Raw genomic sequence first — 24,108 nt, 5'->3', positions numbered from 1 at the left:
TTTCAAACACGATTTATGGCACAAAATGGCATTAGCTAAAAACCATCAGGTGGCAGAGAGGGCCAAAAAATGCATTTTAGTAGCGGAACCCAGTTTGATTGGAAAACCACCACCTCAAGAGCAAGCAGTAAAAATGACAGTGGAGGTGTGGTGGAGGGGAAGGGGGGGGGGGCTCACTGATGCCGTGAGCAGCCAATATATCAAGCTGCACCAATGGCAAGGGGCCCCATTAGCCACCAATCCAGTCCGGCAGACTCATCTGATCTATTTATTTATTTAATTTCTTCCGATTCTGACAGTGTCAATCTCAGAGGTGGCGTTTGGGTTGGGGGCGTCAAACAGAAGTGGAGGGACACGGGATATTTTGAAAATCAATCTGCACTTTGTAATGGTTTCATTCGTTTTGCAATGACCTGATGGATGCAAGGTGGGGAATATTGGTGGGTGTGTATGTGCAGGTCAGGGTGCGGTGGGAGGGGTAGGACAGAGTAGTCACGGCCGTAAAGCCTTAACTCACACAACCCAGCAAGTGGAGGAAACTTGATGGGATCACTAATGAGGGACAAATCACAATTTGCGTATATGCCGTGGTGGGCAAAGGAGACTGCAAAGATGAAAAGCGGTGCTTTGGAAATGTTTCAAATTGCCTAAAAAATGCTTGGCTTTGTCGTGTGCCATGCACACACGCACACACACACACACACACACACACACACACACACACACGGTCGCATCTGAGCAGCATCCAATGAGGTATAAATACTGGTCTGACACTTTAATGTAAGGGGACAGCTTGTCCTGGATTAGAAACTTGTAACCCAGCACAGAGGTTGACATTGCTGGGATGAAGGTGCTGCAATGGGCAGCGTAAAGAGGGTGGGGGTGGGAGCTATTACGGAGGGGTTGTGTTTGATCTATAAGGGCATCTAACGTGGACTGTCGGCTAGTGAGAGGATAGTAGATGTAAGAGGTTGTTTTGTAGTCAGCTCTCATTGGCATTGTTGGAGCGAGGATTTTGCTTCCCTCCACAAAAAGAAAATAGGAAAATTGAGTTTGCGGGGCGTGCGCATACACATTCTCGCACGGGCACGCACAAAAGAAGGGATTACATACTGAAAAATTAAGCGCCTTTCTCCTTTCCTTGATCCTGTTGACCGTCGTCCGAACCTAAAAGAACAAGAGATAGTTTGAGTAAGCTTGGTGAAGCACACTTTCATAGAATACAAATATAAATCAATTCCAAATTCTATGGAAAGAGATTCTTTCGTTGTTGCTGTTGTTAATGGAGCGGACATTTGTGGATTCTGACAGCAAAGAGCTGAAAGAAGGAAGTGTGCGCATCGACATGAGAGAAGGTCCCGGTGGCTAATGGGACTTGAAAGTGACACATAGAGCCGGCAAACTAAGAGGACTACTTTGAGATATCATCTGTCAACACAGAGCAGCGAGACCAACTAATGGAGCTATTGGCGGAGAAGAAGGGACCGCCCTTGCAGAACAGATTACATTTTTATATCCCGGATGAAAACTGTGTAAGATCAAACACGAACGAATTGAATTGATTCCAAAATTTCAGAGTAGATATTTAGAGCTATAAGAGAAAAGTGGTCCTGAAATGAAATGTGAATTGACACACGGTACAGTTGAATGTACTTTAAATGAAAACCAATAATTTTATTTTCAAAGGAAACATTTCTAATATAGTTGACTTGCATCTGCGTTTGTATAATTGTACAATAACGGACAGTGAAAAAAATGTCTGTTGAATTTATGCAATTTAATTTTTCACACAATAAAATCATATGGATCCATATTAAGGATATTTTAGTAAATAAAAACTAATGAAATAACTACAACTAAAATTGAAAAAAAAAATCAGTTCACGAAATAAAACAAAACCAGAAATGCTTTCAAAGAAAGAAAACCAACTGAAACTAAATGTTACGTTGATAAAACTAACAAGAACACAGATAATTCCAGCAAAAAATGTACTCCGTTTTCATTTTTGGCAATTAATTTAATGTACAAGCCTTTGGGGTTGATTTTAAATGTATTTATTTCAATATTACTGCACGGCTGTGATTGGAAGAAAAGAATGTCGGACAGTCGTCTGGAAGTTGTAGTTCTCCTACAGAGGCGAGATCATCAAGCAGCAGCCAACAAAAAATGGACACCAGATGACATTGCTCTTAGGAACAACTTTGTGTGGGGTTTTGGCTCAAATGTCTTCCCTGCTTTTGCCATTTAACATTGCCTGAAACGCAACACATTAATTAAAGCAGAATTTCCTTTTTTTCTTTTATATATGAAAAAAATAAAGGCACTAAAAAAATCTTACACTGTACAACCGGTTTTAATACTTCTTACCAAGAATTCAAGCTGCAATTCCAGATTAGAAGGCAACTTGGCAAACACGACATCCTAGCTTTATTTAAGGCTTGTGTTTTGAAGTAAAAATAATCATAAATAAATAAAATCCATTATATGTATATCCTTAAAGAACATATTTCTATACAAACAGGTACATACGGAACGTGTTTATTTTTATACAACAATTAACTGTTCCAAACTCAAGAACCATGCCATTCGGGATGTGTCGTGTCAAATCTGATACATCCCTACCAAATGCATTTATAATAGAACATTCAAGCTGTTCATATTAAAATAACATCTATCCAGTATTCCTTGTTTTAATGTTACTAAGTTAATAAAGACTTATTGTCCTCATTTACTATGGCAGTATTTCATCTGTAAATCGATTACACCAGTGTGATACGATGCGGACAGAAACGATGTGCGTGTGGCTAAAATGGTATCAATCGAAAGCCTCACATGAACGTTTGAATCTTTATGTGCATGCGTCTGTGTTCATGCACAGTGTCAGCGCTGACTGTAAATTTGCAGTAGCTGAGGGCTCACCACATGACATGCTGTTCGTGAAGCCTGACGCCATAATGCATATTCCCCAAGTCTCAAAATATACAGTATTTAAATGTATACACACAGCAAACAATTCTATTTTACATGCATTATACACTGTTGAAGAGCGACTCAATGAATGAAGAAAGACTTGTGTCTGCATAGAATCAATTCAGCCAGCACCATACTGTATATTCATAAAGATCCTAACAATTTTCACAAGATGCGCAACAAGTGCAAAGGCTCCATTATTTAATGGGGGGGAAGGACATCCCAGAGATTTCACTGATATCAAAAGAACCCCCCTTTTAAGGCAATTATATGACACTGCTTAATGAATCATTTGACAATGAGGGAAGGGCATTGTTTTAGATGATGCTTATGTGTTTAAGGGCTTGAGCGCATGCTCAAGGTTTCGCAATGATGTAAAGTTAAACAATTTACATATGAAAGCGGCATAGCTGACAACACCTGCCGACATCCTTGGGGCTGATGGAAATAAAAGGTCATCAAAGCGCTTTAATACAAGGTGACCACCAAGGAAAAGTTAATTACAATGAATAATGGGAAGCTATTCTCGGGCAATTAGTGATTTATATATTAAAAAAAACAAAACAAAACAGTTTGAGTACATTAGAGGCAAAGCCCATTCCATGCCAATTTTATAATGGTGGAAATCCGGCTTCATGAATTTTTTGAGATGGAGGCAGTATTTCTAAGCATATTAAAGTACTTTTTTTGCTTGTTAATGCATTCAAGTTGCTTTATGCAGATCTAATCTGCTTCATCAACAGAAAAAGAACCGTTTTTTTTGTTGATTATATTGACTGTTTTTTTTTTCATCAAACCAGTGGAGACAATCTAATATATGAAGAAGCAGCATCCATGCAGTTCACTGACAATTTTGATGGGAATGAATTTCACTTTTGAGGTATTTATGGATGTAGACGGATGACACATAGGCTGACGGCTGACTCCAAAAGATTTTTGCTCAGAGCAAACTGATTTGCACTCATTTGAGCATCATTTGACATTCTTTTGCTGGCTCGTTGTGGCTACCAATGCATTTTATTGCATACTTTGAAACATTTTAGATGCTAGAGAAGGCAAATCCAAAATTTGGGAAGGGTCCTTGACATGTGTGAGGACAAATGAAAGGATTCCCAACAAAATACAAAATGTTTCACAGGCATGAAAAAGGGTTTGTTTGCATTGAGCGAAACCATGAGTATTTCAATATTTTCCAACATCACAAAAGAAGTGTGCTTCTGTCTGCATGGTCATGTTCCTGTGCCCTAGCATGTGTACGGACATGTATTACAAATTGCAACAACCTTTGGGGTCAAGGACAGCCCGAGTTTTTGAAAGGGAATCTCAAAGCACAAAAAAAAGCCACTTAAGCAAGAATGCATCATAGATTTATTTTACGTAGATAAGTGCCACATAAGATGAGTCACAATGCCTCACCTTTAAACTTACGGACAACTCTACGAACATCGAGAGGAAACCACACAGACGATCGAAAGAAGGCAGAGATTCACATACTTTTTTTGCGCGACCAACTGAAAGCTAACACATTTTAGAATGATAGTCGACTAATGAATGATCATTACCAACCATGACAGATATTTACATCTGGTCCAGTCACCTTTTTATTACATGTTTCAGCCTAAGATCTGAGTTAATTGAGATGTCTAATTTTGGTACTGATCACGCATAAGGTATTTGTTTTGCAAAGCAAAAATTTGATTCAAATCCTCTTTTTGTTTTTTGGGGGGAGGGGATGGGGGGGGGGTTCATCACACAGGAAAAATTCACTGGCTTACTGTACACAGTACTTTTGTCAGAAACATATATGATTTTAGTTTTAGTACTAAAATCGCAATAGTATTTTACAACTGTTAACAAGGTGCAGTACTTTTTGCACATTTTTTAAATTGATTTAGATTTAGGCCAGCATCGCATCGAGTTAAGAAATTACACCAAAATAAAAGCCAAATAGATGTATGAAAGAGTGATTTTCATGAGCTGAGTCTCACACATGAAATCGCATTTAATTCTCTTGTCAGTAAGCCAGGCCTTATCTAAATGGTAATAATGCGGCGTCTCAGTATGATACGTTCTTAGTCCTTCGTTGCATGTTTTTTTCTGCATCTTATGTATGGAGACCGCTCGGGACCTCGCAAAGCACCGTCCAACGGCTTTGTCAGGATTCTAAATGGAGGGCCGTGAGTTTAAAAACTTAAAGAGGCAGTGAAATATTAGGCAATGTAGGTGAGCAATGAGTGGCTGAGAACGACGGCGTGTCAGTGTTTAATGGTCGGACTCGGATGCATATAAGTTAGTCCAAGCATGAAGGGCAGTGGGACGCTTGCGTGGAAGAGAAGTCCCCCTCCTTTCCATCTCAGAACTCCTTCCACCATCAACCGTCTCATACACACTCAGCCCCACCGCCCCCGCCCGCAACATATATACGCATGCACACACACTCTCCCCGCAACCCCCCAAACCGGCACAGCTTTTAACCATGGAGCCCATCAGAAACTTGTCATTTCTCTCATTCACTGCGACAGCCTTGAGACACAATGCAGACTTACCTCTGTGTTGTACACCCCATATATCAGGAAGATGAACAAGCCCTGCAAACAGACAAAGAGAGAGGGGTAATAAGATGGGAGGACAACGTTGTTACACTTGTTTTCTCTCTTCACAAAAACAAAAAAACAACAACAACAAAAACATTAGTTCTAATGACTGGAGTGATGAACAGTTTACAAAATGAGAAGTTGCGCTTAAAATGTGAACAGCTTCTCCAAACCGCCTTCCTTTGTATCCTCTACAATAGCAGCGTCCCTCATTCCAACCTTCTCAAAAAAAATTCAAACCCAAAGTAGAGGGGCATTTTTTTCCCAAGTTTTGTCAGAGATAAAACACACACACACACACACACAATGATGAAAACCAACCAGACATAATACACACAATGGGAGATTCAAAGACATACCAAAAGAGATAAAAACACCCTCGTGCAAAAAGAGAGCAACTCAAGTTTGTCAAAACCCTTGAGGAAAACCAATGGATGAAAAAAGAGAATGGGAGAGGAGAAGCATAATGAAAAAAATGTCACATAAAAGCAAATATTTCATGTTCAAAGAATTCTGTGGCTTGTACCCTGAACCCACCAATACCTTGCCCTTGAATGTATAAACTCTGCACTTTTTGGTCACAGAGAAAGTGTTTTTTTTTTCTTTTTAATATTTGTACATACAAGTGTGCACATTCGTTTTCGGCCCATGTTGTAAACCTGTTGCATGAATGAAAATGGCGACAAACTGCCACAAAAGAAGGAACATGAAAAGGTGGGTAAAATCGGATCAAAGGTAAAAAAAAAAGAGTGGGTTCTTCGATAAGGTAGCCTCACAATGATCCACATCTACAGTAGTCCATACAAATACACTTTTTGAATAATGTTTATGGCACAACCTTAAAAATTAAATGAACACGGTCCACTGAAAAGACATATCAAGCCAATAATACAAAAATGACCTATAGTCATTATCATTGTATCTGTAGTTTTGTAGTAGTCAGTGCAATTCAGTCCAGGCTTAGGTATGTTTTGTGTTTTTCCCGTTCCATTATCATCATTCCACAGAAAAAAAAATGACGTCATCAAGAAAACACCGGACTGCATCATGCCCAAATATATTTTCAAAACGTAAAAATAACTGATGATGATGATAATGACGCAGTTGGCTATGATAGTGTCAATGTCATGATTACGGTACTTTACAGGTACCGAGAATATGCTGTACGTGATTAGCTCCCTATTTTCATGATGATTATATAATTTCACTTCTTGCAACTAATCTTCAACATGAACATTTTTATTAAAGGACGAAATCTACTGCTGCCTTTCTTTTGTTTTTCCTTTCATTTAATAATCTCACTTGTGTTGATTGGTTTTATACTGTACTAGCTGGTTCGCCGCCCTCCGGGCGGCTCATCAGCTAGTTCTTGCGGAAGGCTGGTAAGGTGGTGGTTCGCCGCCCTCCGGGCGGCTCATCAGCTAGTTCCTGCGGAAGGCTGGTAAGGTGGGCCTTCGGCCCACAAAAGTGTTGTTGCTTGGTTCAACTTTTTGTTCATCTTCATTGCTTATCGCGAAAATAAAGAGATGTTTAGCTCTACTAACTATAAAATAACTAACAATTTCATTGCAATGCTTGTGGGTAGACAACATTTTTTCGCTAAGATGCCCGCGCGATCGTAGTGAGCCACTGCCTGAGCGGCGCAGTGGCGGCGCACAGCGGCGTGGTGAAGTAGGTACGTTTTGAAAAGTGACAGACGGAAGGACAGACCGCGTGCGGGACGACGCGCAATATATATATAGATATGTTTAATAAAGACCCCCCCACCCCCAAAACAAAAAAAAATCCCTACCACGGTTAAGGACATGTCCAAATGTGTATGGTACCAAATCAGCATGATGGTGGCAACACTTCATAATGGAAGGACGAGAGACGTGTATGACGATCTATATCAGTGTGTATCATTGTCAGTCACACTGCACATGTATAAAAACATACCGGTACATGTGCGCATGTACACAAGAACACATATTTCACACATAATCTGAAATGTGCTCCCGACTGTATTGCATTACAAGTGCAATTCCCAACTCATTGTTTCCAGTTGATTACCATGTTTTTGATCATTGCTCGTATTTGTAATTAATCTTATGTTGTACAGTGAACAAAGTGGGAAAAGCATCCTGCGCACATTAAGAAAAGTGGCCTATTAGAGAATAATTGAGTTAAAAATAAGTGGTGGCACAACAATAATGATGAATTGTTTAAAATGTTAATTCATTAATATTCTCACCATAAACAAACACAAATAAAATGGGGGCACATGATTTAAATGTGTGTGTACGTTTCTAAACCAAGTCCTGTTTCTTTTGAACTCTCGAGCAAATGGTACAAATTTATGCAAAGGATGATCACAGTTGCTTTCAAAACATTGCAATACTGCACATCAAACAACAGAGCATAAATTAATTAGCAGGCAACTAATTACGGAACAATTGTATGTTTAAAAAGTTAAATCCAGCAAACATCGTGTTTGACCAAAAACAATCATCCCCCAGGGACTGGTGCAATGCAATGCAATGCAACACAGAAAATTACATTTCATACAACAAGAACGCATTTGCTTCTTATTGGAGTTTGATCCACTCGATTGTAAAAGCACTTGCAGGAATTCACAATCACTCAGTTGTGTGTCATGTGATGTTATCAAGGCAGGTCAAATGTATTTGTAGCCCACAGTTGAAAAAGATCCATGGCACCCTCTGATCTAAACGCCCCCGAAACCAAAAGCAACCTTTTGGTTGTTGTCCTTTCAACGTATGTCCCCCTCTGACATTTTCGTGCTTTAACTAGAGACTTTTGGTGGACATGCATTGTAAGATAAGATTGTCAATGGAGTGGGAGTGGCAAATGCTGTGTGTGTGTGTGTGTGTGTGTGTGTGTGTGTGTGTGTGTGTGTGTGTGTGTGTGTGTGTGTGTGTGTGTGTGTGAAGCGCGCTGACTTCACAGTGCAGAGGTCGTGGGTTCGATACCGGCTCCAGCCTTCCTGTGGAATTTGCATGTTTTGCCCGGGCCTGCGTGGGTTTTCTCTGGGTACTCCGGTTTCTTCCCACATTCCGAAAACATGCATGGCAGGCTGATTGAACACTCTAAATTGTCCCTAGATCTGAGTGTGAGTGCGGATGGTTGTTCGCTCTGCAAATGGCTGGCAACCGGTTCAGGGTGTCCCGCTCCTACTGCCCGAAGACGGGTAGAATAGGCTCCAGCACCACCGTGACACTTAGATAGATGATGTATGGATAGATAGATGGGCGGCCTGGTAGTCCAGTGGTTAGCACGTTGGCTTCACAGTGCAGAGGTACCGGGTTCGATTCCAGCTCCGGCCTCCCTGTGTGGAGTTTGCATGTTCTCCCCGGGCCTGCGTGGGTTTTCTCCGGGTGCTCCGGTTTCCTCCCACATTCCAAAAACATGCGTGGCAGGCTGATTGAACACTCTAAATTGTCCCTAGGTGTGAGTGCGAATGGTTGTTCGTTTCTGTGTGCCCTGCGATTGGCTGGCAACCGATTCAGGGTGTCCCCCGCCTACTGCCCGAAGACAGCAGGGATAGGCTCCAGCACCCCCCGCGACCCTAGTGAGGATCAAGCGGCTCGGAAGATGAATGAATGAATGAATGGATAGATAGATATAAATGAGTTGTAAAAAATAATTTATAATGGCTACTTGCTAATGAATACAATTGAATGTTTGACTGGACCAACTCTTCTCTTTTATGAAGCTAAAGACCTCAACCGCCAGGTGCTTTTAAAACACCCACGAAAATAAAAGGGAGCTACTTCAGCAACTTAGGCCCTAGGCTAGATTCAAACACTTGAGACACTTTTCGCAAATCAGGATCCATACTTGGCCCAAAAAAGGGGGATTAGGGGGGCAGAGGGGATTTGCTCTTCACCTGGTAATCATTACGAAAATGAGAGACAGAGGAGGTGAAAATGCTGTGATGGAGCAAGAAATTCACACTTCTGCGCTGGGACTTGCTAATGTCTCTGACCCCTTCATGCATAAACAGTTTAATTAACATGTATACATAACTTTCACTTTAACTGCCCATGGCACGTCAAATCAAAGTATCTGTCAGTGCCGTGAAGCACCGGGTTGATGCTGTGCAGGTCCTGGGTTCATTTTCACCCCTGTCTAACAGCTCCAGCTGGCCAGAGAAGCTGGCAAGACCACATGAAGCCAGACAAACAGGCAGGTAGACAGCCAGGCTGCTCTGCTGTCAATTTGATGAGATAAACACCTCCCCGTGCATGCTTTAACACCCACAACCAATGGACAGGACATGATCGTTTTAATGGAAAGAACAAAAAGAATAAAAAGGAGGGCAAAATGCCTCCAATCAGCCTATAAAATACAACATACATGTGAGATCATGGCCGGCCATCGGTTGTATAAGTAAAACTAATTGGAAACAAATGCTAAAGCCGTTCACTCAAATTTTCTGGGTTCTCTGTGGTGGAAATCAGAACAGCCTTGGTATTTTAATGCCATCTTTATGAGCCCCATTAGTGGCCAAATAACCAGATTTGGTCATTGAAGTAGGTGTTTCAAATGGATGGATGGAATGAATCAATCAACGACAATCATTGAGTCATGAAAAATATATATATATAAAAACGAACCATATAGGCTACACATTTTGCGCCATGAAAAAGTATTATTCCCACTGTAATTCAATTAATCACATATACCAAGTAAAGGTAAATTGCAATTCTTAGTTGGTGATTTCATTTATTCAGTCAAATATGCAAAGCTCCATGGCTCTGTCTGGAAAAAGTAATTGCCTCCTTTAATAAATCAGGAATTACCTGTGGCTAATCACATTTTGAGAAAAGCGGAGCTCATTTTAACTGACCTCACCCAAACCTGTTTACCTCAAGACCTGCTCAATCAAGAAATACATTTAAATACAACCCATGTGACAAATTTAAGGTGGCCAAAATATCTCAAAAAGCAATGAAAACATTTTGTGTGTGGTAGCCAGAGAGTGACCCGAGGTGGTCATGTTCACCCATGGCCACAATGCTCCGCCCCTGGCCAGCCAACAAAAATGCCCCCAAGAGAACAGTGATGACTCTTCCAGGACGTGTCAAAGGACAACATCTTAAGAACTGCGGGCCTTCCGTGCCTCCATTCAAGTCAGTGTTCATGACTCAACAATAAGGCCGAGACTACGGATGGGTATCGTTCAGACTACTCGTCTTAATGATGCTGCTTAACTATTCAACACTTTAACAGTATTCCTAATCTGTATTTTTTATTTTATAAAAACACCAGAAATCAGTTCAACTGGTTTAGTAGAGCACTTCCAAAACAACCACAGCTGCTATCCAAAGGGCCACATTTGTTGGAGAGATCCTTCGTTCGTTAGCTTTAATGTTCACCAAGACAATTCATAAACTGTACAAATTGCACATCACTGGAAGAACTCATCACAGAATAACAGCATAGTTAAATATCACTACAGCAATGCAAGAGCTTTGACCTTATTGTATCATACATAGGTCATTCTTTGAGAGAAACTATTAGGATGGCGGCGTGCATTCAACTCTGTTGTCACGTTGTAGTGGGACACCCCAAAGTAAGTGTGCCACTGGGTCTAGAGTTATAGAGGGATCACACACACACACACACACACACACACATACACGCTGATGCTGGTGGAAACAACATTCATTGGTGTGCGATGGCTCAGGAGACGAGGGAGAGTTATTAGCTTAGCCCTGAACCACCTATTTAATATAGGGGCCGGCAGTGATCACTAACAGAGCCTGGCAGAGGTGACAGCTTTCGGCCCTGCTTGAGGAAATCCAATTGAAAAGCAGCCAAGAGGAACAACAAGCCCAAAACAGATGTTGCTCGCTACCAGTGACACAACTTGGGTCCTGGCGAGCCGGACGCGACAAAACACAACAGTAACTCTGACGTAAACACTGACAGACAACAGAGTATAACGCGCTAACGTAAAGTTTATGGTCGAGTACCATGACTTGAAATTAATGATGTTTACTGTACAAAGGGAGATGGGAGAACAATCCCACAGTAGACCACAAATATCTGATTCATTAAAGACTGTGATGGGTGGGTTCCTTCATCGATTGTTTGTTTTTTGAGAAAAAATAAAAATCTTGGTTGAGTTTGACCATTTTATTTGCATAAAGACTTTTTGTAGCAAAATAAAAAATCTATGCTCTCGGAACTTTGGAAATGTCCTTCCAAGCACACAATTGAAATTTTAGCAATCCATTAATTCAGTCAGTTCCAGGAATTTCAATTTGAAGATGAATACACAAAGAATAAGCTAATGTAAAAAAAAACATTCAGTACAGAACATACATATGAAAAGATATTTAACAATCACAAGAAAAAAAAATCCTCAATAAGTACAGACCCACCAAACAATTCATTTTTCTCACCGTTTTACTGGCAGGGCATGTCGACAAAAGTACAATACACATGGCCTCAAAACATCACAGTCTCCTTCTTGAAGATGAATTGGGCTTGACAAGGTTGTCCTTCCATCGTCATTTTTAAATTCCTTTTTGTTCCACTTCTTCTGCTACCACAAAAGAGCAATAAATGGTGGAGGTTGCGGATTGAAATGGACGAAAATCAATTGTATATCTTTATTGCCTGTCGATGACAAATGACGTTTGCCATTGCTGTAGCACTGACACAGTGTGTCATATCGATTTTACATCACGCCGACAAATGTCATTGTAGCAATAACAGATGAGCGCTCTCCTTTACTTGTGTTAATGATTAAATAAACCCGAATGATATACGGTGTGTGGAAATGAGAGTCTTATTTGGGCTCACCAAACGTTTAAAATTATCGGGCCTGGCGAAATTGTATCGAAGTCAGCACGCACAATTATAAAAAATACAGTGGATAAAAAACAAATCCAATCTCGATACATTCGACCTAGGGCTACAAAATGTGGGAGGCAAGTGTAGCACTCCGACCTGTTCAAAAAAGTCCACTGCAGCCATATCCTGTACAGGAAGTTAAGTATGATTTTTTTTAATGTCAGATTAGGGCGCATTTTTGCACATTTACAGGAATTCTACTTTTTTCATTAAATTTCATTTAATGACACATTTCATATTTCCTTTGCCATAAAAGAAGAAATGGCTGCACGTATTACAAAAAAATCCAAACTTCACATGTAAATAAAAATGTGCAACTTAAATCACCCGTATGAGAATATTTTGTAATACTTATTGCATCACCTTGTGGCAACTAGAGATGTCTTATTTTACATTTTAATGTACTGCAACGAGCCCGTTGGCCGAATCCAATTGAACATTTTTCAGAAAAACCTGAAGACGTTGCTCATGTCTTACAGTGTATATTGTGACCTTTCGACAAAGGGTGTGGCCAGGAAATACATGTTTAGTCCTTCATGATGTTAAAACACAAAGTTTGTGAGTTTTTGCAAAACATTGTTGCCATGGCAATGCACAGGTTGCAAATACAACACTGGCTTTTCGTGTCTAAACACACACAAACTCATACAATTTTGCATACACATCAGGCCTGGCAAAAACAGAAAATCCACATGATTTATTGTGCCATTAAAAAAAATAAAAAACAAAATCCCATGTGCCAGTATCACAACACGCCAGTACCCCAAAGTGGCCCCAGGCCATGAGGGCCGTTCATCGCTGCTTGCAGCTCGAGTTCAATTTGTTGCTACACACGCTAACATAATTCCAAGATATTTCCACAAATTGGACTTGTTGGGAGACCAGTGTGTTTTTAGAAATGCTCCTTTGAAAAAAACTACTAGGCACATGTGGTAATGGGATAGAGTGGTTGCGGGGCTATTGAGAGGGAGAGAAAGCGGACTGTAAACAAGCTAGCTTTTAAACAAGACAATTTAGGGTTGGCGTGCCTTAAGCGCCAAGCATAACATAGCTGTAGAAAACTGATCCAAAGATTCTGCACATGGGTCAAAGAAGGAGTCTTTGAACTGGTGAGGCAAAGTGTTCTGCCAATGCACAGAACTGTTTAATTAACAATACTAAGGTATCCAAGAAGGCATTCTGGGGCACCCCCTTGTCAAAGAGTATGTGCCTTCACTGTCAATCGCAGGGGGGTTTTAACCACTAAGTTTTCCCACTGATGGAATGGAGGAAACATTTTGAAGAGCAGGAAAACTTGGCTACAACAGCTGGACATCATATTCTTCTGAACACATCACATGAAAACGCATTCCTTCACTGTGCGGAAGCTAGGCACGTTGAATATGAAAGAAGAGTAGGGTATTTTAAAGTTTACAATTTGCAGTAATTCATCATCTGCATTTATCTGAAGCTTTTATGTCCCAAATTATTAAAAGTGTTAATCAATGAAATGGTATTAATATATTGTAATTTCAACTGTGGTCCATCGGGCCATTCTGCTCTTACCAATTTTGGTCTTTTTTTTTTAAGAATTTAAAAAGACCTAAATTGATTGGGGCAGAATGACACAATGAGCCACAATTGAAATTAAACATGTCAAAGAGGTGTGTAGACATGAAAGGAGCTGCCTGAGAGTTTGATTATATGATTGATACCAATTGGACATCATGGGTAATAGTGCATTCCACTCTTATTCCGATTGACTGCATGTATCACTTTTCGTATGTGCCAAATAATAGTACATTCATTAAAACTTTTCAACAAACCATGAGTAGTTTGCATGGGTGTCCTAAACCTACAGAATATGACTAACAGGAGCTATATAAACCATGCTTGTGCTTGGAGGAAGCCTCACTTTATCATCTGTTTGTGCACGTCTGCTTCTAGATACATCACTGTTTTGGGGCCATAAAAAGTGCATATTTTGCTGAAGGAACAATAGAATATTTGCCCTTGGTCTACTCCTCTGGCACAGGAGAGAAATGTGTCCTCTTATTCATATGCACACATTTGTAGGCATGAAAACAAATTTAAAATTGCCTGAATGATACTTTTTGGACACACACACACACACACACACACACACACACAAACACATACTCACCACCGTTTGAACTGAAACATAAAATTGCACCCCTGACAAGACTGTGTAGCGGTGCCCTTGACTAGCAATGACAAATGGATGCAATATGCAAAATCTGAGCAAGTTGCTTTTGGGTATCAAACGGGGGGGGGAAAAAAGATTGTTGCATGTATTATTATGGGATGGTTTTGCTCTGCCGTCTCACAGTTGAGGTGAGGCGAGTTGAGGTTAATGGCATGTGTCAAGATCACGAAGTATGGAGCTGGGAGCAGCGCAGACAAAGGAAAAGACAGAGCATCTTTCACGTTTTAAGGGTTAAACATGGTCAATGGGTGTGCCTTGTGCTTTATTATTGCATTGTACACGTGACCTTGTATTTCATGGGAACTTACTGATACATAGTTTGAGAATAGGGACATATTGAGCTCTACAAAAACTTGTAAATCTTGGCCTTACAGTCCTTTTACAGAACCCGAATAGCTTTTAATCGACAAGTTGAAAAATAATCATAATCATCACAGTACCATAGTCTCTCCAACAACTCTCTTGGGTTGATTTGGAATAACCAGAGAAGAAAAGCATTAAGTTTATAATGAGTCAATACTATTGAATAAATGAAGTGCATGTCTGGTTGCATTGAGCGTTTGCTCGTCAGTCTGGGAATTGGTTAAGATTTGGCATGTGTGTTTCTATATCAAGAGTCTTCTTGAAGCAGCTGTCCCTGCATCAGAGATCTGTGTGAGGGCGGGTTTCTGCGCTGCACGGCCCCAGTGGCACCATGCATCCATCATGATAAACAGGCAGACTTGGTGACTGTCACATGCAATCACACTTCACTACGGTTCGTAGGTCCTTAAAGTGAAAACGAATGGTAGTTCAACGACATGAAGACTTCATATATCTTTGTTTTTTTTCTCTCTCCCTCTCTCTTTTGTTTTGGCTATCACCACCTTTTATTTGGAGGGAGAGACGTGTTCACGTTTTTTCCTCAAAGCTCAGTTTAGCTATGTTTTGACAGTGTCTAAAGCCCAAAAAAGGGTTAATGAAATATTTGATGTAATTTGAATGAATTACTAAGAGGAAGGTGGGCTTGAGCTATGATCACATGGATTGAAACGAGCTGAAAATATATTCATAAAATAATGTCAGTCGTCGACGGGCCTGCGCCGAATAAGTAACAACGATTTACACTTATATTTTCACATCAGGGTTCACCTTCAACTACCTTCAAAACATGGGTTTGAAATGTGAAAGGAAGCTCGCGGCATAAGTGCTCACTGCTACTTCACCGTGCTACACATTTTATCATTCAAATTATGTTAATGTGTTACTGGACAATGTTGAAATGAATTAACAATTTGGCTGTTAAAGCGTAACCCCCCCTCCCAAAAAAAAGATATGACATAAAGCTATAATTTAACATGACAAGTGTTAACTTTTATAATCATCAAATTTGCAACCACTTGAAAGTCAAACGAGGATAATAATGTCAGTCCTGCAGCTGTTGCAGCTCTCTCACACCATGGCAAGGATTGCCTTTAATGTAGTAATGACTCTGAAATGTCACTGTGCTTTAAAAAGAGGAGAAGAGATGATAGGTCTCTCTACCTCCCTCGCTCTCTCCCCTAACCTGGCTCAGGCACTGCTCTTGCTAGCCAAGCTGTTTGATTGGCACATGCTTTCACTTAACGAGGGATAATTACCAAGGAAAACAAGTGTGAGACCACATCTGCTCAGTGTAAAAAGAGGACCAGGCCTGGTGCAATCTGTCAGATGGTGCTTTCAGGTTGAGTGTGTGTGTGTGTGTGTGTGTGTGTGTGCGTGTGTGTGTGTGTGTGTGTGCGTGCCTGCCTGCTTGTGTGCGTGACTGAACATTTTAGCCACCTTCTGTGGCCTCTGAGTCCAATACAGACCCTACAGGATCCACCCTCCACCTCGTCTTGACAAGAAGCAGATTAATAGGAATCAGCGTGTGGCTGTAAACACTCAGTGGGAGGAGCATATATGTGTGTGCAATGATGCGCATAGGAAATGACCTAAGTCACCTGAAGAGGACGAGGTAGGGGCCAATCTAGGAAGGGACCATAGGCCAGCTGAGACAACCCTCTCCATCCCAATCAGAGTCCTGCAGTGAGCTGGTGTTTCTTAACTCACATTGTGATTGTTTTATTGGCTTTCACATAATGCTTAATTGTAGCAAAATACATAAGTGGATACTGCATGGGTGTCGCATTGTGTTGGGTCGTTAAAAGGCCTCCTGAGTATACTACTTTAGTGCCAATAACCAAGGGTTGAAGTATTATTGTGCTAAATTTGAGTACTCTTGAAAAATTCATGTCTATTGTGAGATTAGAAATAATTTCATATTTAAATACACTGGTTGGAAGGCACACGACTTTGACTCTTTTCTTTTGCCATCTTATACATACATACAAAATGAATGCTGCTTTTCACATCCTAATGCACAGGTCACAAACCGATACCAATGAAGAGGCCACATTTATTTCCATGAAAGAGAATGAATGAGTTGATGTGATGATCATCAACTCGAACATTTCCAGAAATGTTATTTGGGAAATCAAGTTCAATGCGGGCGGCCCGGTAGTCCAGTGGTTAGCACGTCGGCTTCACAGTGCAGAGGTACCGGGTTCGATTCCAGCTCCGGCCTCCCTGTGTGGAGTTTGCATGTCCTCCCCGGGCCTGCGTGGGTTTTCTCCGGGTGCTCCGGTTTCCTCCCACATTCCAAAATCATGCGTGATGGGCTGATTGGACGCTCTAAATTGTCCCTAGGTGTGAGTGTGAGCGTGGGTGGTTGTTCGTCTCTGTGTGCCCTGCGATTGGCTGGCAACCGATTCAGGGTGTCCCCCGCCTACTGCCCGAAGACAGCTGGGATAGGCTCCAGCACCCCCCGCGACCCTAGTGAGGATCAAGCGGCTCGGAAGATGAATGAATGAATGAATGAAAGTTCAATACAATAGCGGCCTACCCGCTATAGCAGTCTACCCGACGAATGGGTTTGAGTGTCTTAATTCACCACACTCCAACTTATACCATATACGGGAGGAATGTTGTGTGTTATTCACTTTATTTCTTGCATCTGATATTACACAGTGACTTGACTTCTCTCTTGTGTGGGTACCGATCTACCACGCCCCTATGTGGTTTATTACTTAAATTATTTTTTTTTAAACTAAACAAAAAAAAAGATTTCAAAATGGATTTGATACATTATCCATCTCCCAAAATGATTCCAGAAAAAGAACAGACAGCACTGATTATTTGCTTTGACCTTAATGCAGTAAAAAGAAAATGCCTCAATGTGAATTGGCACTAATATTTGACAGCCTTTTAACCTCCCGACACTCTAACCCCCACTTCAACTCTATCCCAACATCTCCCTGCCACCCACTGGAAGAACAACATGGTTTTGCTTTCTTGCCCTGTGCTGACCCAGTTCTCACTAATTATCCACAAAGTATGCATCAAAGCTGCAGAAATTCTACAGATCTATGGCTGCGTGGCAGTACAACAGAAACCAGGAAAATTCTAACCCAATCGCAACCAGCCAACACCGCACGAATCCTGGATGTACTTTGTACAACGTATGTTCTGTATGTATAAATGCAAACGCACAAGACTGGATTTCTTTAACGATAATAAAAGAGTTGAGCATACATATATCATGGCCTTTGCTTCAAAATGGGTATTTTGAATGCCTCCCCACAATTACCCCCACTCCGACGCTGTCGGGGGTTGATGTAGGGCGGTGAGATCATGAGTTCTGAAACTGATGAAAGGGCACATCTGCTAAAGTTAAAACTTCTAATCCTCACCTTCCTAATTTTTGACACTCCAGCTGCCCTTTGCGAGGACCCCCCCCCAAAAAAAAAAATCATGACATGGTAGAAATCCAGAAATCGGTCTTCAGAAAACCAGAAAGATGTGTAGACCCACCCACAGGTAAGGCGAGACACGGGCAAAAATGATGGTTTGCTTTCTTATGACACAGACTATTACCAAATTGAGCTGGCAGGTAATTCTAAGCCAAATAAATGTCAGCAGGTTTCACACAAGGAGAGGTCTTACAACGGGAGGAATGTTGTGTGTTATTCACTTTATTTCTCACATCTGATATTACACAGTGACTTGACTTCTCTCTTCGATTCAAGTTGAGAGGAAAGGATTTTTTAAAACTCTCAAAATGGTCTCATTTTTGTCATTTTAGGCCTGTTCATTTTTTTGGAGGGGTGGGGAAATTTACTGTGTTGAGACATTTGTTATTTTGACTTCAAAATGGCGGCGCGAGAGTGGCTGCCTTTCCAGCAGCTCCTATTTTTTTTGTTGTTCTACTTCTTCCTTTCATAACTTTGCTGCTGTGAATCTGGAATTTCTCCATTGCGAGACTAATAAAGGTTTTAATTCTGTCTGTAACAACAAATCCTCCGAGTATATGACCACAATGCAATGTGAAATTAGCCACAAAACACTAATTTCAAATCCAACATATGGATTAAAGCGTAAACTCCAAGAAAATATGCAAACAGAAAAGGAAAAATAAGTACAAGTTGAGACAAAACACTATAAATATACAACTTAAAAAGGCTGTTCAACACCCTCATTATAAGTGGCACCTCAGAGAGGCTTGGTGAGAATCAGTCTGACCTTGGTATCCTGTTTGAATATTGTTTTAATGCTGTGGATGGTAATTGAGGATGCAGCACAAACAGGACTCCTTTTCAAAGGGAAAGTTATTTTCCCTGGCAATGGAAATGCAAACAATCATGTCGCGCATTTGTTTGTTTTTTATCCGCACCTCATGATTATCAAAGACCCCAATTAAAAGATGGATTTATAAATAAATCTACATGATTATACCTATGACTACTTTAACTTGAAAGTTTTCATCATTATTTTAAAAATCTAGAACATAACGGACATCACATCTGGCGGGCATGTCATGGCTGTGTCACAATCAAGAGGGTGCAGCCCTTTGGTGTGTGGTTTCTGCTTCACTGAATTGTGTGGCTTTGTTCCACGTTTCAAAATAATACATACAAAGTTAATTGAAGACTCAAAATTGTCGAAAGGCATGAATGTGAGTGTCAGTGATTGTTTGTCTATCAGTGACCAGCAACCACGTATATAAATGGAGTCTCGCAGCTGATGCCTGAGGGCAACTATTTTATGTTGCCACAGTTACTGACAACTTAGGTATTGTTAGTCAATACATATATTCAGATCTAAGTCTGTGCCATTCCCAGTTTCCCAAACTGAGAAAAGTTAAAAGTTCGACTTATTACTATGAACTCAAGTATGCAGTTGAGTTATGCAGACAATAAAAACGCTTGACAGCCAAGAACCAAAAATGTATGCGCAATATTGTCCCAAAGTCAAACACGAATGGCAAATAATGACAAAAATGAAAAGGAGTGACTGGCCCAAACGAGATAAATTAACTCAGCATCAGCATTATCCTAACATTTTTGATCTCACTCAACTTCCTTCATTTCCAGACTTTGTCTTCAGCTTCTTGCTTCACTGAACTTCACCCATTGCTCAAAGTTCTTGATAGTTTGATGTTATGGCCTAATAATAGGATGGGCAGAGCAGGGCCACGACCCGATTACACCTTGGTAATGGATAGTGCGAAAAGTTTTTAATGACATTGCCTAGACATTGGACGACAGTGGGTGGAGCAATCGATTTATGGGCCACCCAAAAAAATCCCTCGCCCCCTCACCACATGTGCTATTTATCTCTCACCTGATAAGCAAATGAGGCATGGCTGTATTGATGGTAAAGATGTGCATGATACTTATGATAGGTATTTTATTTTTGTTGCGAGGGATTATGTTAAAAACAGTTGTAATGAAACAGAACCCATTATTAAAAGGAATAGCGTTGTGGTTAGTGATGTGGCGCTAACTAGCTATTGATGCGAAATACAGGATAAACACAATGAGAATGAAAGCTTTTTATCTCACCACCTCAGTCACGTCAGATCTTGGCTAGAATAAAGTGACAAATAAATACATGTTTTTGTGAATGAAAGAAAACTAATATGACATATAAATGCTTAGCGTTCACTGTAACAATTTTGGAATGAAAAATAGAAATGCTCACTTGTAGACATCCGCTATGTATCCGAGTCACCCTGTATTTACTAATGACATATGATCAATACATTTACGGATATGCAGTACAAAGTGGATTACTACAAATCCGAGGCAAGGTAGCAATTACATTTATGTAACAGGTTGTAGCAATTTATGCTAGGTATGGAAAGTACTTATGGAGTCATAGTATACAAAAAGAAAACAAATTACTGTATGTGATACCAACAGCACACTTATTACTGTTCTAGCATAACTTTGATTAATTTATCTATGGGTAGGTCTGGGTTTAGCATAACTCGATTAATCGAATAAAATCAATTTTCCTTCTCATAGCCGGATATCGATTCACACAGTCATAAATCAATTCTTTTATTGTGTCTTTTTACCATAAATCTATGCGCACCACGTTAGATCAAGAAGTTTATACTATTTACAGCATTTCTTTTGAGAATGTCTTCCATATGAAATCAAAATCAGTACTTTATGAAATCCCTAAGTAACTCAAAAATGAAAGCAAACTGCAAATCGAATCGCATTAGCCCCTATGCATTGGATCAAATCGATTTCGGAAATCTGAATAAATACCCAGCCCTATCAATAGGAGAGCTAAAATAAAATCAGCATGGAAAAAAAAGTAATTTCCCCATTATCAAAATCCTGTAGGTGCCTGCTATATAATAGGCTAAAAAAAACAACAACCCACAGAAAAGAATCTCTGTGTCTTAAAGACACTTCCTCTTGAGAATTTCAAAAGATAGAGTGATCATATACTGCAAATGTTGATAATCTATACGATTTAAGGTCATTTCATTCATAAAAAAATAACATTGGTTAGTTAGAACTCAAACTTCCTGATTACAGGGTAGAGCAAGAGCTCAACTAAGGAAGATGCGATAGTGGAAGCATATCACTATGGGTCACAAGGGAAGAGGAGTAGAAGTGGACCATCAGGCGCAATGAAATGTCAACATTATCTGTTTTATTGATTCAACAATAAAGCTTGACACTTTAGCTTTATGTTGCTTTGGACTGGGGCACTAAAAAATGGCAGGCCAACAACAACAACATTTTTCCGTTAGTCACTCTAATTTTCACATATGTTTTGCAAGTGCCTTGTGATTGGCTGGTGACCAGTTTAGGGTGTACCCCGCCTTGTACCCAAAGTCAGCTGGGACTAGGGTCGGGCCTCAGAAGAATTTGTACAGTTCCCATTCGGGTTTCGAATGATTCTCGTTTCAGATTATTAAAAATAGGAGCAAAATACCCAGGTTTATTTTTGGACAAATCGTATGAACTTCTCTGGTTATTCAATTTCAATAACTTTTTACTGTTTGTGAACTTCCCTGCGAGTCATACCAAGGGATGTTTTTAAGCAGTATATTATTTTTTCACGAGAGCTTTACTTTTGACATCAATAAAATAAAATAATTCAGTAGTCACTTCAAGCATGCTTCTGAACACTGATGGACAGGCTAACCTGGTGTTGTTTTTCTTTAGAAAGAAGAAAATATATTTGACAAACAAAGCTGTATTTGAAGGGCTCGCTAGGAAAATGTATCTAATCCATGGAGACTATGTAACCATATTATGTACCTGTATGTGGATATGTAAACATTACATGCACCGTCCATCTTTCCATGCGTTTTCTAGTCTGCTTAGCCTCAAAAGGGTCACAGGCGTGCTGGAGCCTGTCCCAGCTGTCTTTGAGCAGGAGGCAGGGGACACACTGGACTGGTTGCCAGCCAACCGTAGCATTACATAAACAATTAATGTAAAAGAAAACTGGTTTAGAGCAACAAGCTGCGTGCAGTTGGTCTACAAAAAGCAATCCAGTGAGAGGAGAGTCACATTTCTAAATGTTTGTTAAGATCGCTTGTGTCTCCTAATTAATTTTCAATGAACTGTTGCACTTGTTGTAATGTGCATTTGTCACGTCAACCTTGTGAAATGTTACCACAGTTTTGACCGTTTCAATCTCTCGCCATGATTGTCAACCACTAAGAGCAGCGGGGGTGTTTTATCCATCCAACCATCCATTTTCCGATCCGCTTATCTTCACGAGGGTCGGAGTGGGGAGAGATGGCTTGCCTCCGACTGTCAAAATGCATCTTAGACAAACATGTCACACCCAAAACGGTGCAAACCGCCTGTTTCTAACTGTGTATGGCTGTGAAAAGGCCAAAAGATGGAAGATTCCAACAATGGGAACAAATATAGAACCGGAAGAGTTGAAAATTCACCATCAATACTGAAATGCACAAGAAAATTAGTGAAAGGGATGTGTTCATCTTCTCACAGACCTCGAAAGATTCTGCCTTGAAACAAAGCTCTCGCCCTGCCACTTTCAAACAGTCAGTGAACAAGAGGCGACGTTGATAAATGAGTCCAAGAGTTTATACTCCATTACACTTGAGCTTTCAGTGACCACTTCTTGTATCACTGCAGGAAGAAAAGCTTGCACTCTGCTTGGAAGATTTCAAACAGAGACAGAGCATGTCTCTCGAAATGACCTGTGTGAGGCCATAGGTCACTGATGTTGGCCCTCTGAGTGTGGCTCGCTTTATTCTGAAGGTGTTTGAAAAGGTTGAGTTCTGGACTCTTGACCAAACTCATTCATGACTATTTTGTAGTACATTAAAAAAGAGGGGGGCTTTCCATCAACAACTGTTCCCACAATTTTGGAATTATCCAAAGTCACCCAACAATAGGCTGGTGACCAGTTTGGGGTGTACCGCACTTCTTGCCCAAAGTCAGTTTCAGAGAGGCTCCGGTACAACCGCAGCCCTCGTGAGGACAGGTAAATCAGCTCAGCAAAACATTGTGCAATAATTATTTTCATGAAAAAATGAGCTATATGGAAGAGGCTATTTGTGGCAAGAAGGACACTTCACTTAATTATCTGATAACAGCTAATACCATGATTGATTCTTACCTTAAACTACAGCTCAATTAAGTGTACTGCAGGTGATGAATGCTGGGTAATGTGGAAAAAGCTACCACCCCGTGAGAATGGCATGACTTCTTTCCTTTTTATTATTTGATGAAAAAAAAATAGGAAAGGGATTTAAGAATTGAGCAATAATTATCTATCATTGCACAATGTTCTAACACAAAGGTAAAGAATGTACAATTTGACAAGAATATAGCCCCTCTCTAAAAATCTGGGACAAATCGACCTTTCAAATTCCAACACTAAAAGCATTTAAAGTGATCATCACAATAATGTTGACCTTAAATTGCCCATGACAAGAATAATGCAAGCAAATAATACAAATGGAATTCAACTGTTAAAATAAAACCACCTCTCTTCGTCTGTTTTATTACTAGCCCTCTTTCGGCACCAGCTTTTGCCAAAGACAAATAAAAGCCTTGAGAGTCTGTGTACATTCAGCGAGAAGGCACAATGCATGATGGAAAACCTTTCAATTTCTCATTGAAG

At 40.3% G+C, this 24,108-nt stretch overlaps 1 protein-coding gene across 1 annotated transcript in view; it reads right to left on the bottom strand.

Annotated features, from left to right (window-relative positions):
- LOC127606304 (adhesion G-protein coupled receptor D2) overlaps positions 1–24,108 on the bottom strand; it is an 81,828-nt gene that overhangs the window by 36,481 nt on the left and 21,239 nt on the right. Inside the window, exons 20-21 of the mRNA XM_052074527.1 lie at positions 5,517–5,558; positions 1,114–1,167 (exon numbers count right to left, since the gene is read on the bottom strand). Coding sequence (XP_051930487.1) covers positions 1,114–1,167; positions 5,517–5,558 — 96 coding nt within the window. The remainder of the gene's footprint in view (positions 1–1,113; positions 1,168–5,516; positions 5,559–24,108) is intronic.

The sequence above is a fragment of the Hippocampus zosterae genome, chromosome 8, assembly GCF_025434085.1.
Source record: "Hippocampus zosterae strain Florida chromosome 8, ASM2543408v3, whole genome shotgun sequence".
NCBI classification, from domain to species: domain Eukaryota; kingdom Metazoa; phylum Chordata; class Actinopteri; order Syngnathiformes; family Syngnathidae; genus Hippocampus; species Hippocampus zosterae.
Note: the sequence above shows the minus strand (reverse complement) of the source record. Positions and strands in the feature narration are given on the sequence as shown.